General features: G+C 37.5%; 1 protein-coding gene across 7 annotated transcripts in view; it reads left to right on the forward strand.

The window, feature by feature from the left end:
• NAA16 (N-alpha-acetyltransferase 16, NatA auxiliary subunit) overlaps positions 1 to 20,177 on the forward strand; it is a 74,920-nt gene that overhangs the window by 45,138 nt on the left and 9,605 nt on the right. For all 7 annotated transcript variants that reach the window (XM_074859568.1, XM_074859567.1, XM_074859569.1 and 4 more), the window contains 4 exons: positions 16,606 to 16,678; positions 16,916 to 17,085; positions 17,506 to 17,658; positions 19,556 to 19,684. In XM_074859568.1, the coding sequence (XP_074715669.1) occupies positions 16,606 to 16,678; positions 16,916 to 17,085; positions 17,506 to 17,658; positions 19,556 to 19,684 (525 nt within the window). The remainder of the gene's footprint in view (positions 1 to 16,605; positions 16,679 to 16,915; positions 17,086 to 17,505; positions 17,659 to 19,555; positions 19,685 to 20,177) is intronic.

The following is a 20,177-nucleotide window of genomic DNA, read 5'->3' on the forward strand; positions in this document are numbered from 1 at the left end:
ACAAAATGTGTCTAGGAGTTGGTAGGATGGATTTATGAAGCGGAAGTCATGCCTGAATAACTTCATTCTATGACAAAATGACTACCTTAGTGGGCAAGGCAAGAGCAGTTGATAGTGTTTATCATGACTTTAGCAAACAAACTGTTGAAGTACAGTTTAGTAGACATGTGGACTGAGAACTGGCTGAACTGCCAGGCTCAGTATTGTGATCAGCAGCATTGAGTCAACTAGTCTTCCTAGGTGGATAACACTGGCTCCAGTAGTATGCAACATCTTTGTTAATGATTTGGTTGTTAGGGCATAGTGTACCTCTCAACAGCCTTGCAGGTGATACAACACTAGCAGCAGTGGCAGATGCATGAAAGGATTGTGCTGTCATTCAGAGAGTCTTTGGGCTGAAAGGAAGTTTAACAAAGGGAAATACCAGGTCCTGCATCTTAAGAGGAATAACATCATGCCCTAGTATAGGCTGGAGACTGAAGAACTGGAAAGCAGTTTTACAGAAAATAACCTAAGGGTTCTGGTAGACAGCAAACTGAACATGAACCACTAATGTACCCTGTGGCAAAGAAAGTCAACAGCCTCTTGAGCTGCATTAGTAAAAGCATCACCATGAAGTCGAGGGAGGCAATTCTTCTCCTCAGCCCTGATGAGACGCATCTGGTGTGCTGGGTCTAGTTCTGGACTCCCCTGTGTGTGTCACATGGACATACTGGAAAGTACAGAGAAGCCATGGAGTTGGTGAAGGGACTGGAGTGTCTGGCATATGAGGAGAGGCTGAGAGCTAGGATTGTTTAGCCTGGAGAAGGCTCAGCTGCGATCTAACATGCATAAATATCTGAAGACAAAAGTGAAAAAAGACAGCCAGATGCTTCTTGTTGGTGCCCAGTGAACAGACAAGGTATAATCTGCACAATTTAAAATACAAGAGAACATTTGAGCAAAAGTGAAGACAGTTTTGTCATGGGAGTTTGAGCACAGGAACAGGTTATTCAGAGAGGTAGTGGGGTAGTCATCCGTGGAGATAGTCAAAATGTGACTGGATGTGGCCAGGAGTAGCCTGCTTCAGCTGACCCTGTTCTGTAAGGGGGGTTGGAATAGGCAGTTTGTAGAGGTCTCTTCCAACCTTAATGATTCTGTGATACCATCTTACTGGGTTTCACCTTCAAGTCTAGGATCAGCTTGTAGCCATTGGCTTGCTAGCCAGCAAGCTAGTCTGCAACTGGTACTTCAGTACTGGGACAAGTGCATTTTATGCAATTCTAACAGCACTAAAATCCTATAGTAGACAGTGCAGAAAGGCACAATAAAAATGGACATGCCTATATGCATGAGTGCAGATACACAGAAACATCGAAATCCGTAATCTGAATCCCTTCTCAAACCGTTCACAAAGGGAAAAACTGGCATTTGTCACAGAATTTGCCTTTTAGAAATGGTTAAATGTGATGACGTGCATGGTTTCACCATTTGCCAAGTGAAGCATCTATAACTACTGCTTCAGGGTAGGCACTTGCCAAAAGAGCAGGTTGTTTGAGTGAGATGGGGTTAGTCTGAGGGTGCTATCTATAGATACAAAGGGATTTAATCATTGTTTCAGTACAGTCCTCCATTCATCGTTCTTGATTTTTTTTCGAGCTCTCAAAGTGGTACATATGGCATTCCTCTATTTCTGCAATGTTCTGCAAATTCTAATAGGCAATGTAATAGTTGTGCATTTGATGTTTTGTCAGTGATCATCTGCTTGTAGTCTCAAATAAAGAGAGAACTGTATAAAGAATACTTTAAACTTTCTGGAAATCAGCAGTCACTTGGCCAAGCTGCTGATGTAGACGTTCACTGAAGTTGAGTTTGCCCTCATCCAGTTAGTGAAGGAAGAGTGGAGGAAGAGATGCTGATAACGCTCAAGTAAAGTTGTAATTGTGTCCAGATTATTTCTCAGGTCAGATAGCTCATGTTCACCTTGAGTAGTTGCCTGTTGATGGAGACAGTTTGTTCCAGTTAACCTGCTGATGTTTGTAATGTTCTACATCAGGGACTATTAAGGTGACGCTTGTGGGGTGTGTGGGGGTGCGTCAGTGTGCTGTGCTCCTGCTCTTTGACTTGCTTTGTTAGTGCACAACTGTTGGGAGGTGCTCAGTGGAGCTGGTTTTCTTAATGCTTGACAAATGCTATATGCTGGGCTTTAAATGAGGTGCTGGATTTTGGGAGATCAGTACTTCAGTTTCTAATGACTGTCACGTATACTCACATCTCAAGTACCTATTGCCTTCCTGTGCGCTATGGTAGCAACTGCAGTGGCATACATTTAAAGAGAAAATGGCCTTTTACCCTAAAATAGCCTGCTGAGAGGTGATAAGTCCTGTGATCTGTTGTCTTCATCCTGGAGTTTTAATTATATAAATTCTGTGCCAGAAAAGTTCATGATCTTTGTATGCTCTGTGTATTGAAGGTGAGAATAACAGGCATGGAATTTGTAGAACTCCAGCTAGTGATGCTACCCAGGGAACTGATTGTGTGTGTGATGTAATTCAAAATGGATTCTCTAAGGGTCCTGACTCATGGGTGGAGTGGTTCACATTCCCAGTTGTCCATTCCACCCTTGTCCTTCAGTTGCCACGTCTGCTGAAGGAATAGCACAGGCGTTTGAGTACCAGTTTCTGAATCTCTACAGCTTCAAATTTGTACTTTTTTTTGTTTTTTTAATACATTGTGCTATTTCACTTAAAGTGCAACTTCCCAAGAAACCATTTCTGCAGTGGCAATATCTAAAAGATGGTTGGATCAGACATTTGAGAATAAAAAACACTAGCTGTCCTCATTTGAAAAATTCACCTGTGTGACTTAAACATTCACATGCTGTGAGAAGAGGTGCTTGTGTGTAGTGAGGCCAGTGCTGATAGTGTGTTTTGAAGAACTGTAGTTATTTCTCAAAAAAAAAGTAGTTTCTTTCACTTCAGAACATTATTGAAAACATCATCTCATACTGTCTTTAGAGATTTATTCAGTTGATTTTCTTGATCTTGCAATAAAATAGTAAACTTCTGCATCATCAATTCATAAGTGTACTGTGGAGGTAACTTGCATTTTCAAGTGAATTTGTTGTCTTTATCGCTTTTAAAAATGGACTAAGTAGTAAGAATTGTAGGTGATTAACTAAAGCAATATGGGAAGATAGCAGGGGAGGATAATGGAAAGACAGCTTCGTCCTGCATAAGTAAACTTGTGGGTTTGTGTTTTGGTTTTTTTTACTAACAAGATACCCTGGATTCCTCTAGACCTTTGAAATGATATCTAAACAAAACATGGCTTTAAAAAAAAGTGACTATAGTGGGATTTTTTTTTTACTTATGGTTGATACTTCTAAAATAGTATGAAAAGTTTCATTTTCATGATTTGTGGAGCCTTTTGTAATAACCACTTAAAGTACTGCTATATGAATGAAAGCTTTTGGAATGTGTCTATATGTTTTATGTACACGCTGAGAAACATGAAGCTTTACAAGTAAAATGTTTCAATGCAATACAGTCTGTGTGTACTTCAAATACTTGGATATAGGTGTCGTAATTGTTTTTTCTGGTATAGGAGACTTACTGTCTAGCTACTGGGCTCTTCCTCTTTTATGCTACAAGTGGTTTTATAGGTTTTATTCTTTGTTTAGTGCCTCAGTGTCTGAAGTTTATTATTAAAAAATGGGTATCGGCAAAGTAGCCATTCTCCTTGAGTTTTCTGTAATGCTAAACCTTTAATTTCAAAAGCCTGCTGTATAGCATGGAGGCTTATTAAATTTTTTTAATCAGGCTTCTTTTAGTTTCTAAATAGCAAGTATACTTGGCTATTTAAACTACATTTATTGTGTTGATATCTTTGTGCTTGAATAAAATTCACACAGTTGGCACAATACATATTCTGTTAGGAAGAAGCTATAGTCTTTTTGGTGTATTCAAGAAGGAAAAACTTGTGTTTAGGGGTGCCACTACATTATTATGAGTTCTGTTATTCTTGCAAAGTTACTGTTCAGGGTGAAAGTAGCTGTGGCTCTTGGCAGAATGTTTCTCCTGGAATCTAATTACCTAAAGTATAAACAATTGTATGGGATGTAGTAATCTTCACATTCTGTATGCTGCTATCCAGATGTATGAGAAATAATGGTGAACAGCCTTTATTTGTTACTGTTCCTCATGAGAGAGGGATCTTGAAATGCTACCCCCACCTCTCCCAAGCAAGTTCTCTTTATACTTGAGCAATGCTCAGAAATACTCTTTTGTTCCTCATACATGCTAATTTCTATATCCACGAGATAAAAATCCAAAGAGTGAAGATCTTCAATTAGTCGACATCAAGGTTTGCGTCGACTGTGTTGCAGGTACGTTGGTTGATTTCATTGAAGCTCGACATTAGTGCACATGTGCCCTTTTTTTTCTGATTAACTAAAAATGTGGAGACTGCGAGGAAATACTGGATGAGAGAAAATGTCTGGCTGGAAGAACCATCAGAAACAACAGTCTCAAAAAAGGGTATAAGACTGTCTGCACAGGAAGGTAGGCTGTCTCCAGTGAAGATCTTTCTTTAACCCTTTCAGGAAAGAAGGCTTTTTCCCTCCTTGATGCGGAAAGCTCAAGGAATTTAAAGGAAGTTGCAACTGGTTTTGTAGTTAGATGCCCTCTGTGAACTATTGGTGATTACATAAGGAAGTGAACAACATGAGTTTCACTAAGAATGTCTACATTTTAAGAAGAAATAACTCTAAGATCAACCAAGAACAGCCTTTTGTTCATGCTGACTGTCAGTTTGTATTTTAGAAAGTAGTGTGTCTGAGTTAAAATTCCAGGAGGGCAAGTCTGGTAAATGGACTTGCTAAGGATCTGGTATATTCATAGCAAAAGATAGTATTTCTGCTATATAACTGTATCTTAAGGAGGAGTAAGAAAAGTAAGTGGAGGAAGGAGAAGGATGAGAAACTTCATTGCCTGTAGTGCCAGGATAGGATGCTTCCATTCTGTAAGGAGAATGGGTAGTGTAAAACACATTGGCAGCTGAGAGTTTGAGTCCCTGAGCCAAGAGCTGACAGGTGTAGCAGCTGACTTACGAACTACTTTATCAGGAGAGCTTTCTTCAGTCTGAGTGGTCTGTGTTGGGAATAACTACTCCAAATACCCATCTGAAGACCCACAAGAAGTGCTCTCAACATCTCTGCTCATAGTTGCTCCTACTGATGCTCTGTTCATATGAAATTACTTGCTTTGTATTGATCACATAGCTAGATGTGTAGTTGAATTTGAAAAATAATTTAATTAATTTTTAATTTTCCATTAAATGGAAAGATGCTACATTTTATGGAAAAGATTTGAGTAATTCTGACAGTTCCCAGCAATCTCAAAGTTATGATATCATTTCCAAGTCTGGCTGAATCCTACATTTTTCCATCCCAAATAGATGCGCTAACAGTTTGTTCATAAAGGTATTCGAGGATTATTGCTTTTAAAATAACTTTAAAGGAGTTGTTTTAATATTCAATTTATTACATTCGAAGCACTGAAAATTCATGCCTGGCTCTTGTATTTATATTCATCCTACTTTGTTTTGTTTAACAAGAGACTGATCCTTGTACTTGGAATACTGTTGTGAAGCTCCAGTGGAGCTTGTGCAGTTGTACTTTCAATGTGTAAACATATACGTACTAGACCTTTCCGAAGCAGCAGTGAATTCTTTAATGAAGAATGTTCTTCTTGTGACTGGTTTGCCGTTCTGCTTGAGTAGTCTGCTCTTTGCAAAGCTGGTGTACTGAGCAGCTTTCCCCTTGCTGAGAGTTCTGTCCTCTAAGAATAACTCAGAAGTGAAAAGCTTGTTACATATGGGACAAAATATGTTTCCATTGCAGATGTTTGAGACAAACTGGTAAGTGTAGGCACGCATGACTAGAAATGTTGCATGGTTCAGTCAAAATTGGAAAACAATTGCAGTGTTTGTCAAACACTACTTGTACTATAAACTTTCCAATTCATTATGCTTGTACATAACATGTTCTAAAAAAGAAATAATGCTGTTTTAACAGAGCAAGTGTACAAAATACCATGTTACAAGTTACTTTCTGAATAACAAATACAAACTAAAATAATTTAGATAAACGGAGGAAGCTTTTTCTTCTGGAGTTCAGTATTTCAAAGAGCCTGTGTGTTCATTGGTGGTATTGACACTAGGAAGAAATATCAGTTTATTTCAGGAATAGCTGTTATCAGTGCTAGTCTTCACTTGTGCAGCAAGTTAGCATTATCTTGAGATGTGAAATCAGAGTAGGATTTGATGGTGTATGTAGTCAAGTGTGGATATATTACACACAAACCTACTGTGATGTAGCTGTACTATTCAGGAAGACATGCGTTTTATTAACAATGATGTGTATCATAAAACACACTTCCAAACCTAATCCAGGGCAAAAAGGAGTTCTTGCTATGCTTGATTTTTAGCAAGTTTTAGATTCGGGAGTGTATCTGATGCTTAATTGGATGTATTTTGTGGTTGGAAGTGATTACAAGTCATTAATGGAGGTGTTTAGTTGTAAGGAACTAAGCATAAAGGAAAATGTAAAAGCTAATAAAGCTCTTGTATCTCATTGTTTCTATGAAAGTATACAATAAACCAAAATGTATCGACTTTCTTAGCGTGGACCAGCTTTAAAGAAACTTATCTAATAGAAGGCTGCTCTCTCTACTGCTTACAAAACACGTAACTGATTTCTTAGATGGTCAGGGAACAAAGAAAGTGTATAATTTTTCAGGGTTGTGGGTTGAGTTACTTTTTTTGCTTTTTATTCTGTTTATGTTTAAATATGGTACTGCAGAGTTAATGCTTTGTGGGTAGCCAGTCCTTATAGGCTGGTAGCTTCTTGATGAAAATCCTGAGAATTATTTCTGCTTAGCTACCACACACTGAGAAATGCTGAAGTCAGTGAATAAGCATGATACCATAGGATTAGCTTTATAGAAAAGTAAATAATGAAAACTTTCTATTATCTGGGTCAGGGTGGCCAGTTGACTGACTGGAAAGGTGTTACTGCAGGTACTTGAAATTGACTGTAGAATACCTAGGTTTCCACTGAAAGGGACCGCAAGATTCTGTGCAGCTGTTTAGCAAACTAGACCAAGGAACAGATCTGAATGAAACCCCACTGATTGATTTTTTTCTTTTTGTGCAGTTGACTCCCATTTAGGTCAATTGAAAATTATTGTGGTGCTTCCCTTTAGATGTGTGTTTTACTGCAGTTGTCACACTTTTTGTCTTGCCCTGTGTATGCATGAGCATATACACGCATTTAACAGTGCTTTTCTTAGGGAAGCAGGAGTGAGTATTGATGGCTTGGTTGAATAAATTTAAAAATAGAGATGCACCTACATCTGAACTGTTGTTAGTTTCAAAGCAACGCTTTCATTGGGTGTTACAAAATAGTTAAAACTTCTTCCAGAAACAAACTTGGCATCTGTGTATGTCAAAGATACTTAAAAAATTTAAGGAGACTTATGTTAAGTAGAAGGCTGCTTGTCATGTTTTCTTGTTTCTACTTTCATGGCATGAGGTGGTAAAATAATTTTTAATTGACTGTGATTTTTAATACATTCGGATGTTAGCCCTATACTAAAATGTAAGCAATGGGAATTCGTCACATGAGGCTGAATAGCCTTTCACAATTGGAGTAATTTATTTGAATAGTCTGTATGGTCTTGTTCTGTGGTTCATACCTCATTGCGGGGGGTAAATTTGTATCAGCTACATAACGCCTTGTGGAGCAGAAACTTTCCAAGTGAGACTAATGCAGTTGTTGCAAGTAAGTTAGTGTGTAGCTGCCTTGAGTAAAAATGTAAATATCCAGCTATTTGCATATCCTACACCTTTTCCTTTTTACACTGATAAATCTGAGTGTCAATATCTTATGTTTCAAAGTAGCTACATAGGACACTTTTTCAATAATGGAGGAACACTGCTTTAAAAAAATCAAAATCAACTAGTGTGAGCATTGCTGAAGAGGTTTTTTGGTTCATCTGTGAACTGTGTAAGCTTATAAATGTTGTGATCTTAGATATTCTTTTAGTTAAAATTATAGTAAGCCATATGGAGTGAAACTACTTTAGATGGCTGCCCGTATACACCTTCCTGTGTGCATACACTGGAAGACCCTTAACTCAGACCTTTTGTGTAGTGCAAGTGTGCCAGTTGGCTCATGTGTTTGGCATACTCTTTGCTGCCTTAGTAAAAAGCAGCTTTCAATTCATGACAATCATGTCTTGGCTATAAATGAAGATGCTTCTTTGTCTGTCTTAAGCTGTAGTAAAACCTTCTTTCTAATGTGTAGCTGCCCTTCCCCCGCACCATTTTTTCCCTGATGTGGTAATTGAATTTATGAGCTTTTTTCTTCTTGAGTCTATTGGCAGCTTCTTTATTTGAAACTTCCTTCCAATCAGTATTTCCATCCAGAAGGGTAAAGTCAGAGTGCCCTGGACTGGAGTACTGTTAACATGTGATGGGGCTGTGCTAGATACAGTAGATCATTGAAAGTGTGCCTCTGCTACCATTCATAAATATTTTTCAGGCCTGAAAGTTCACATCTAGGTGTCTGCATTTGTAGAGATGGGGACTTCAGGTCGCAAACTTACCATGTGGGCAGAGCTCAATGGGCAGTGAAGCCAGGATCCTCCTGTACAGTGTCTCTAGGGACCTAGAGAAAGGGGTACAAGTTCCTTGCCAAGCTGTATGTCTGTCTTGTCCATCACAAGTAATCCAAGTAACCCTTTTCAATGAGCCTGTGAAGGTGCCTCAGTGAGCAAAGGGAGTTTTGAAATGGAATTATTCAAGAAGTATTACTTCAGAAGACGTTTGTGCCATCATTGTGTCAGAGCTTTTCTAGTGCGAAGCTCTTTCTGGGGACAGTTCTGTTTAGAATGGTGTGGAGAGCATAGCATTAAAAGAAAAGCAAGGAGCCTACTCTTTATAGTATTTTCTCTTCATTATTTTGTGCGTTCAGCTCCCTAGCTTTCAGCTCTGTTGTATGGGCTTGTTTTGTGCGTGTGTGTGAAAATAGAGACCACTCAAGGAGTAGTTTAGTAGCGTTGTTGTGTACCACAGACCAGCTGCAAGCCCTGTTCAAATTGTCATCAAAGGCATTCTCCAGAACGGAGCCATCAACTGCTTTCTGGTTTTTTTGGTCTTAACTTATTTGGTACTAAGTTCATAAATATTTTTCAGGGTCCATTGATACAGCTTCTGCACATTGTAAGCACCTTCTTATCTCTCTCTTAGATAACATCTCATCGTAGCGAAGACTTCAAGTATTGACGTAGTACTCTTACGGACTCTTTTTATTGTTGCTTCTCCATTTCCCATGAGGCATTTAGAGTATTGCTTCAGGGTATGTACTGGATACTTCTTTCTGTCTTGTGAAAGATACTCCTAATAATTTGACCACAAGGACTTTATCTATTAATGTCAATATGGTTTTCTTCTGGCCCAAGGAAAACACTTTGCCAGGGCTGCTGTTGAAAGGCTTAGTTTGTCATTCAATCTTTAGGTATCTCATCTTTTCTAGATGGTGGGGACTGTTTTGAAGTTGTACTACAGCAGTTTCCTTTGGATGCTCTGTAAGAAAACAATTTGGAAATCGTTTGTAGATATTTTGAAAAGTACAACTGTTTCTCAATTTCTCAGACATAAGGATTCATACTAAGTCTAGTGGATGCCTCCTCTGCTGTGCTGGAAAAGCGGTGTCACAAACTCAACTACACTCCATTCTCCTGAATAAAGAATACTATTCTTACTCAGGGAACCAGAAAGCCTTGTTCAAGTACCACTACTTAACAATACTGGTGATGGGAAATGCTGTCAAAATTCAATTGTACGTTGAGATGAAAATGAAGGGATTGGTTTATTCAGCTTTGAGACGTACTTTCTGCTATTAAAGCAGATTTCTTCAGCGGAACTCTTCTTAGGAGTTGGCTTTTCAAATAAGTACTCATCTGATTCAGAGAGGTTTGATTTGTTGACGACAAATCATATGGTGCTTCGGGATCAGTTTCTGTGACCTGCGGAGCCACTGTTGTGAGCACCACGCACATTACATGCAAAAACCAATTTTATTCAGGAAATAAACTACTGTGGAGAATTTTCTATTTGAGAAGAAAGGTTGTTCAAAGTTTCAAGGACAGGTAGTATTACCTTTCGTTGAAGGGCAGGAACACGTGCACTCCTCTTGTTTCCTGTATGCATTGTTTCACCTTAAGTGAAGATGTAATGTATGGAAATACTGCCTTTGCATGTTGGTTTTTGCAGTCCTCCTCTCACTCTAGATCTTCAGAACCAGCTGAGAAATCAAGCTTCCCAGTGGTGAAGACCACCCATGTTGACACTTTGAATCATAAAAAAATGCAGCTGTCTGACATATGAGCCCAATTGTCAGATTCAAGAATTGAGAACATCTGTCTTGGAAAACATCCTGTTTCATTTCCAGCACGGAAGACCTTCATCCTGTAGAAGATGAGCAGGCTCATGAAGGGTACCCCCCCTTCTACCTGCTGTTTTTCCTCTTTTTCAGGCACTTCTGCAGTAGACACATTTTTGCTGTAACAGAGGTACTTTATCAATACAAGAGAAGATGTTTCTGTGAAATTACTCCATTATTTTGAAGGAGGGAGAAAAGTTTGGCAGCAACCCATTCCCCTCCTCAGCAAGGGCTACAGTTACCTTTAAAATTGTCTGCAACCTGAAGTTGAGAACGGTAATGCTCCATGTAACAACTGTTCCTGAAATGAAAGGAATGCCCATATAGGATATCTCTGATACTTGTGCCAAAATACAGTTAGTGTTTGAACTTTCAGACTGCTAAGTATTTGGAAGATACCTGCTCGGTAATACTAAGGTGGTTCTAATTCTTGAATGTTACAAATCTTTTCCCTGCAACTGAAGGTTTTATGTACTGCTTCAGGATTGGGTTTCTCAAAGGAGATGCGTGTTTGTGTGAGCCTGTCTTTGTGTAGATGGGGAATAAAAAGCACCCACACTTTCAGCTCCACTTCTTCCGGTCTGAGTACTGATACTAGATGGCTTTTGAATATAGATTGATCCTTCTATATCATCCTTGTTGTAGTTTAATTCAAGAGTTTTCCGAGACAGATGAATCTGAGTAGGTGAGATTCTTGTGAAATTTCTATTTATTTTTTATGTCTATCTGCTGAACTAAATACCCAGAAGTTTCTTAAGAGAAGCTTGATTGGATCATTTATAGCAAGCTGAAGAACTGTTGGCTATTTTTCTCCTCTAGTCCTTTGTAGGAGGCTATGAAAGGGAAAAGTCTCCAGCTCTGTTGTGGAGTCTCAAACTTGTACCATCCATTGCACTGTGTTTGAAGAGACACTGAAATTTCAGAACCTTGTAGATTTGACAGTGAGGTGAGGTTGGACTGTTTTCTGAGACAGCAGCATCCTTCTCTTAAAGACACCAGTTACTGTTTTAGAATGGGTTACAGTGGACTGTGCAGTTGCTTGAAGGAGAAGGAAAAGTTATTCTCATTAAAGCAACTGAATAAAATTTTGGATGCAGTACAGAACTGAGAATGGCTAGTCTTTAAATGAAGTTTCAGTTCTCTTAAAAAAACAAACATGCTAATATTTAGCTTCTGGTATGTATGTATTAAGGCATTCCATAAGGAAACAGTCAAAGTGGTTTTCTAAAGTGTCAGTCTCCTACTGTGTGGTAATTCCCAGAAATAATACATTTGATGCATGTCAGTGATGGGCCATTTTAGTGTCACATGTTTAAATGTCACTCTGCACATATGTGTGGCAAGTAGTGTGTTATCTTGTTCCTGTCCACTGTCTTTTTATTCTTCCCCATTGTTGTATATCCTTTTCATCGCTGGTGGTGTTCAAGGCAAGATAATGTACCCCTTGTCTCAGTAGTGTAACTATGTATGAATTTTGTAACAGTCAAATCTTTTCATAAAAGCACATACTAGAGCACATTTTTCTAAAGTATTTCTGGGATTTGCCTGAAGATTCTTCTGCACTAATGCGTAACTAAATTTTCTTAATATGACCATTGCATCTATATATGCAGGTTCGTAACATATTTTCTTGTTTAGGCAGTTTTATAGATGCACCTTGAAAATTTCTAGCTCAGTAGCAGTATTCAGATTTTCCCTCTTGGTTGATTGCCTTTGAGAACAGGGCATGTAATACTAAACGTGTTCTCGGGAATTCAAAAGACAGGGGCTCGAACCTATGCCAAACGTTAAGCGTACAGATTGCTTCGGAAACTGCCAGTGGTACCTTTTATTATGTTTGTGCACTGAAAGTGCTGGTAACTTCTTACTGATTTTATAATGGCAGCAACTGAAAAAAAATACTTAAATCTAGTGACAGTAACTGATAAAATAAGCTGTGTCAATAGCCTTTTTTTTAAAAAGGATTCGGCTTAAGTCTGACTACTTTATAGACCATTACAATATTTCTAGATGTTTGGTATTGATAATTCAATCCTTGCAGTTGTTTCATTGAAGAAGGAAATAAAGTATTAGTGTTTTGAAGACTGTCATTGAAACAGAAGTTAAAATTTTAAAATATTTTGCTTAACTGCTGTAATAATAGGATATACAATCAGTTTAGTAATTTAACTTTCATAGTAATGAACCAGAGAGTTTGAGCCTTTTATTGGGAAGATTTGCATCCTTGCTTTGTGCTAGTGGGCTGTTGATTTCATCTTCCAATTACGTATTTCGGCTCACCTTTTGTTACATACATTTCTTTAAGAACCTTTCTATATTGCTTTTCGCTTTACTTTTATTCCTTTGTCATTCCATTCAACTTAACCTATTACATGGAGTATGGGGAAAATAAAAAGCAAACTACGATTCAGGCTACTGTAGCCCTAACAGTCCATTTTGGATCCCTGTATTATTCTTATCTTTGATAGTCCTCTTCTGCTCTTTGTCTAAAGAAAACTGTTTGTGGCAAGATTCACTTGGTATATGGTGTAGAATGCAGTACAGACTTCTATTTAATGACTGCCCCATAGGTGCCACCAGAATAGCTACAAGTGATGATAGAAGAATTCTAGCCATCAGACATTTATTTGCAAAATAATAACTTTCCCTTAGGCTGTCCCTTACAAAAGAGGACACACAATATTTCTCAGTATAATCAAATAAGTAAAAACTAATGCTTACAGGAAGAAGTAGTTCAGAATTGGGGTTCAAGTGAATTGTGTTCCTGTTGCTTACAGTTCAAAAAGAAATTAAGATGTGTATGCATGATATTTATTCCAGTCTCAGTTTGTATTTCTCAAATATTTTAAGGCATTTACTCAAAGTTTACTTATGAAACCATCCTTTCCAATGGAAATAAACTGCACAGGAATGAAAAAAATAAAAAGACCCTTCTGACTTTTGTGGAGTCTTTGCTTCAGGTAGTACAGGGTGTGAAAGATGTTTTCTTAACTTCCAAGATTATTACACTTGACAAGAATCTTACTAGTTTGTGAGCATGTGCAATTTTAACCTTTACATACGGTATAGGAGGGAAAATGAGCATTTCACTTGTCTGTGCTAATGGGGGAGGCTAAAGCACGTTTTCCCCTTCTTGGATTCATGCTTCTTAGCTCATTGTTCTTTTGTAATGAAATTAAAGTTGTAGGTAGTGACCTACAGGTTTGAGGTTTGAATTTTGATTATTTAAGAAGCTTCTGAAACTGGTGACCCCAGTTCTGGAATTGGCTCCATTCTTGAAATAACAAAACCTGAGGTTGGTGATGATTTCAGTTATGTTTTTGTAATATCTTAAGCTTTTTCAGATCCATGGCAAGGGAATAACTAAAACTTTTTTCCTTAGAATAATACAGTTTGAAATTAACTTGTGGTCAGTATCATGGTATTTCTGCGTACTTCAGCTTGATTTCTAGAAATTGTAACGTGATCTTTTTATGAATAATGCTATAGTGTTTAGAAATACTAAAATATTGCCTAAGGTTTAAGATGGCAATGGTGACTCTAGAGTACAGATGATAGATGGTAGTAAATCCAAGAGACAGATTTTTAGTAGTAAATTTGCAGTTAATGTGGACACAGAAATTAGGGTTTGTATTTCCAGATCACTTGTTCCCTGAAGCAGCATATGAACCTGGAATTATTTTTCTAAATTACTAACAAGAGACTGAAGCATAAGCATAAAAAGGGAGGAAAAATATTGAGTAGCCATGAGAAACAAAGATGTTGTAACTTTCATCACAAATGTCTGCAATAACCTAACTACATGATCTGAATTATTTTTGTAGCTTTCACTGAATACTTGTTTCCAGATACATTGTCTAAAATAGTTTTCAGAGTAAGTCCAGTATAGTTTTCCTGGACTGTAGAAGCCAAAAACAGTGCAGATTTCTGAATTTGGAAGAACTTAGTATCTTTTAAAACATGGTGCAGTCTGGTATTCTCTATCACCTCAAGATCAGAGGATTTGATTTCCCTGTCGCTGTAAACTGATCAAAGACCCTCCTGCTAGGAAGAGAGGCTTTCTTACTGCCTCACTGTCCCAGGTCTCTCCACTGCCAGCTCCCCCTGGTGATGGAACTAGTAAGTGGTCATCTGTATGCTGAGGTGGAGCAGGGAGTAAATCACTTGTAACCCTGGGTACAGCCACTAGCACTAAGACAAAGCAGGGACCAGGCACATGTGGCTCAGATATGGTGACACCATTCTTTTTGGTGGTAGCATGGTCTTTGTCCAGCCATGAAGCCATACTCCAAGTGTGCAGCAATGGAAAAAATTGTGTGGAGTGTTTGGTGATAGGGTGTGTTTATTAAAGAGGGTCTTTCTTCCTTTACACACAGTTTATTTGCAGTCTGGCAAATCTGGCTGGTCTGAAAGGAATTTGAGTTTACTAACAGCCAGATGAGAATAACTTTGGGAATACTTTGAAGTTGCAGTGAAAAGCAGCAAGGAAATAACACTTACTCTGTTGCCCATACACACTGCAAGCCTGCTACTTAAAGCAGATGCTTACTTCTGCATTTAAACTCAGAGAAGAGCATCTTCAAAGATTTTCTGAGGCTGTTGAAGGTTTCTTTTAATAAACGTCTTGAGGCCAGAGAACAGCTTAATGCATTTATTTGCCTTTGTTCATTTACTTCAGACTTCTTTACGTTCCTTTATCACTTTCTATTATTTGAAGTCTAGTAACATTTTATTATATTTGATGACATTTTGCTACCAGGAACCATTTCTTATGAGATTTGCCCAGAGCTTTCCAGAATGTGTGTGTGTTTATGTTTTATTATACTTTTGAGACATTTACACTGACTGTGTGTGACTTGGGCATGTCACCTTCTCTGCTCTCTCTGAAACAAATTGTTTGACATTTATTGTATGTTGTGCTGAATTAGGTTAAATAAAGTAGTATCCTTCAAATTGTATACTTTAATCTTCTACAACAAGGTTTATTCCCTTCCCCTCCTCTCCCAAAGTGTATCTTGAAGTGCATGTGTGCTTTCTCAAATCCTGCTTTTTAAAATGTTGCTGTCTCTCTGTGGTATTTTGCTCGTGATCAACTTCTTTTAATGTAGGATCATCTTACTTTTAACCATTGAAGTTTTAAGTTTTTTTGCTATCTATAGGTTTCACCTAATTGGTGAATATAGCCATTATCCTGCTATGCTTACAGTCAGATCTTACTGTTTTAAGTCCCTACTGTTTTAAATCCCTCTGTGTTTTGGGTATAATAAACATAGATCATATTTCTTTCTTTCTTTAGTATTGGTCTTGTTTCCTTAGGAGGCTGGTTACTTGCTGGATATAGCAGGCATGTTGAGAATTTAGCTACAAAACAGGTTGAGCAATTTATAAAATGCTTAGAAATACTATGTGGCACTTGTAAACCATGGACTTGGCATTGGAAGAGCTCATTGTCATGAAATGCACAGATACTGACATTTGTATATATTGTAAATGTCAGACTTGTGCAGTGTGAGTTCAAAACTGCATGGGTGAATTTTGAGTCTTCAACCTTGGAATGAACAAGAATATTGTTGACAAAGTCTGATTTCAGAAAGCATTAGCCTTAAATCAATCAGTATATAGACATAAATAAAAAGGTGCAGCCTGTATTCCATGCAACAACACCTTTTTAACAAAAGAAAAAAAAATCTTTAACAGTGCATATTAACCTGCCAGAAAACCACAGAAGTATCTTCTGATACAGGAAGTTCACGCAGAGTCTTTTCCAAACCTTTTGTCAGTTGGCTCAGTTTGGATACTTAAAAACTAATAGTATAAATAAACTGTATTTTGGAATTTTTATTTAAAAGGGATACTAATTCAATGTACTTGACTACTTTCTGCTGTAAGCTACCAAAGATTACTCCTATTTCCTTGCCATATTGTCAGGTAAAATGGGTGATCAAAGGTAGCTTGTGAAAGGTGAAGTAAACTACATGAGGATGCATCCAATTTTTTCCAAATTAAGTAATTATTTTAAGTATAGCTTCTGTAATCTTGCCTAAGTTTTTTTTCAGTGTGTTAATTTATGTAAACATGATAGTGAAGTTAACTTCAGTTGATATTTTTTTTATATGCAGGTTTCTACAATCCAAGAACTTGTTACTGGTTATGAAGCCTCTTTGAAAACTTGTGACCTTTTTAGTACATGTGGTAAGTTTCTATGGTCTTATATTAATTATACTGTAATTACTAATACTGTTTATGGCAGTTATCAAGAACTGTTGAAGTGTGATACTTCTTGCAAGAAAACAATTGTAATACCTTCTAGTAAATGAATGCATTATGGGAAATATTTGCTGAATTTGCCAAACTTTATTTTTTGTCTGTTTTTCAAATGTAGTCTTCAGTCTTACACTGGTTTTTGTAACTCTTTCCATTTTGTTGCAGAAAACGGAGAGAAAGAGCCCCCAACGACACTGCTTTGGGTTCGATATTTCCTGGCACAGCACTTTGACAAACTTGGCCAGTGTTCTTTGGCCTTGGATTACATTAATGCTGCAATTGCAAGCACTCCGACATTAATAGAACTATTCTATTTAAAAGCAAAAATTTACAAGGTAAAAAGTGAATTTGGACATAGAGTATCTAGCTTACTGGGAAAAAAAAAAACAAAACAAAAAACTACAAGCAAAAAACTAAACAAAAAACCCAACTGAAAACCAGACCAAATCATCATATGGGTGTTAATGTGTGGATAGTATTTCAGTTAGCAATGGTTATGGGCATCAGTTTTCATGCGGATTTCTTTTTGGGCGCTGTTCTGTCAGGAAGAAAATGAAAATCCTTTTGTTTAGGTTTTTTGAAGCAAGTCATAACTTACAGAAAATTGTTCTGAAAAAATCTGAGGGCAGGGGGAAGCAAACAATAATACTTCCTTTTGTTACTTCTGAGGAAGAAATGCCAGTAACTGTAGATTTCAGGAGTTGGTCAATACCAGGCTTATACTGAAAGTTAACTATTTAATTTCTCCCTAACAGCATGTAGGTAACCTCAAGGAAGCTGCCAAATGGATGGATGAAGCACAATCTTTGGATACTGCAGACAGATTTATCAATTCTAAATGTGCTAAATATATGCTGCGAGCAAATATGGTGAAGGATGCAGAGGAGATGTGCTCTAAATTCACAAGGGTAAGTATAGTGCTTTAACGAAGAGAGGTTTTGTTTGCCTCTGGCATTTTTTCCCACTCATGTACATTTTGACCAAAACAAAAAAAATCTTTTATAAGTGTCCATTTTTAAGATAATGCTCTTACACTTAGTGGTAAATAACTGTATAGAACCATAGAATGGTTTGGATTGGAAAGGAACTTTTAAAGATCATGTAGTCCAACCCCCCTGCCATGGGCAGGGACATCTTTCACTAAATGAGGTTGCTCAAAGCCCCGTCCAACATGACCTGGAACACTGCCAGGGAGGGGGCATCCACAGATTCTCTGGGCAACCTGTGCCAGTGTCTCACCATCCTCACCATAAAGAATTTCTTCCTTATATCCAGTCTGAATCTACTTTTTCAGTTTAAAGCCATTACTCCTCATCCTGTCACTACAGGCCCTGGTGAAGAGTCTCTCTGTCTTTCTTATATGCCCACTTCATATATTGAAGTCTCCCCAGAGCCTTCTCTTCTCCAGGCTGAACAACCCCAACTTCAGCCTTTCTTCACAGGAGAGGTGTTCCAGCCCTTTGATTTTTTCCAGTCCTCTTCTGGATCTGCTCTAACAGGCTCATGTCCCTCTTGTGCTGGGGGCCCCAGAGCTGGATGCAGTACTCCAGTTGTATATACATTCAGTAAATACTGGAAAAAATGGTTCTTCAAAGGTGGATGTCAAGAAGTATTTTTTTATTGCCATACTTTTAAGTACCTCTCCGGAAATGCATCGGCTGGGTACCTTGTTTGCAAAACCTGTTCCCTGGTAATACCATCTGAGCTAACTGCACAGGAATGGGCACTAGATTCATTATGATTTACCATTAACAGAAATTAAGTTGGACTTGAACGTTCATTTCATTCCTTTAAGTACTACAGACAAATTTCATTAAAGCAAATCCTATCCTTAAAAGATGGGGTAAGCACTTCAAAATCTATTTTTTGGATGTTGAACAAAATTTAGATTCATTAAGGTCAGATTTCCATATTATTTATGTAGTTAAATATCAAGACAGCTCCTTGGTGGGATTTCCTGGAGCACATAAATGAATTGGGCTCCTTAATTTTTCTTTTAGGTGAGAAAACACTTGAAATCTGAACTTTCTAGATATTTCTAGGAGTGATTGAAAATTTGATTACTAGAACTCATTGTGTATGCTTGTTGGAAGTGTTAGAGCAAGAAATGCAGAACTCTAGCATAGATACCTGTGGTAAGATAGGATAAACCTGATCCTAAATAATTAAATGTGGTGAGTTGAACTGGGTTTTCTTTCTAGTGTAAAGCCTATTCCGAAAACTTGGTGGCTAGCATTCCTGATATGTGGAACATGCTTCTAGAGCACTGAAACCATGCAAGAAAAAAATCCTAGGATTTATTCTTTAAAAATATGAAGTCTAAATCTAACTTCATTTATGTAGACTAGCAAGTTCTAGGAAACTTAGTTATTCATATTACATAATAAAACAGTACACTGGTGGATTTTTAGACTAGTAGATGCTATTACCGGACAGAGGAGGAAAATAATGAAGATAATTTGCTGAACTTTAAGATTTTAAAAATAGTGTCTTCTGCCCCCAAAATGTAAAAGTAATACTGTGTCCACAAACACGGGTTAATCTTAAAAATCTATTGAGATGCTAATCTTGTTCAGATAATTTCAGTTTTTCTTTTAATTATTTAAATATATTCCTTTCTGTCTTGGGGAGCGTAGGGTATCACAAGTATTAATCTCAGTCACTGGGTGGTTATATCCATTTTCTATTGTATTCCAAGTAGTTGAAGGATTGATTGTTTATTATAAATGGCCTGAAACTAGCCATAGCTGAAAGAAGCAGCTGGTAAATTATAATAGCAAAAAGTGATAACGATGCTTATTTCAGGAAGGAACTTCTGCTATGGAAAACCTAAACGAGATGCAGTGTATGTGGTTCCAGACTGAATGTGCTGCAGCTTATCAAAGGCTAGGGAAGTATGGTGAGGCCTTGAAAAAATGCCACGAAGTAGAAAGGGTAAGTAGGTGCAAACACCATAAATTTCTTTCCCAATATTTCTCACACACTAGTAAAGATACTTGCTGATGTAATCAACATGATTGTCTCTGCAGATAAAGTTTCTAGTATAATGATTTTTAAAAACAGGTTAATACTTGGTGATTTATTGTAATAGACAAAATGTCATCCCTAGCTATTATGTGAAAAACGATTATTTAAAGTGAAAAGGATTCAATATAAAATACCATGTCTCCTAACTATACAACTATTTGTACATTAACTTTATGCTGTCTTTTGCCAATTGCTTTTTAAAATCGGAATAATCACATTTCAGTTGGCTTTTAAAGAGTGCCTCAGTCTTTCAACAATCACATTATAGTTTCTGTTAACAAAGAGAGATTTTTCTAGGTGGGTTTTTTCCCTACTGACAGGTTCTCTTGGACAGTCAGTATTTTAAGGATATTTTTATGCCTGTTAAATATTGCCTGTAAATAATATCAGTTGTAACTTT

This window comes from Strix uralensis, chromosome 2, assembly GCF_047716275.1.
Source record: "Strix uralensis isolate ZFMK-TIS-50842 chromosome 2, bStrUra1, whole genome shotgun sequence".
NCBI classification, from domain to species: Eukaryota; Metazoa; Chordata; class Aves; order Strigiformes; family Strigidae; genus Strix; species Strix uralensis.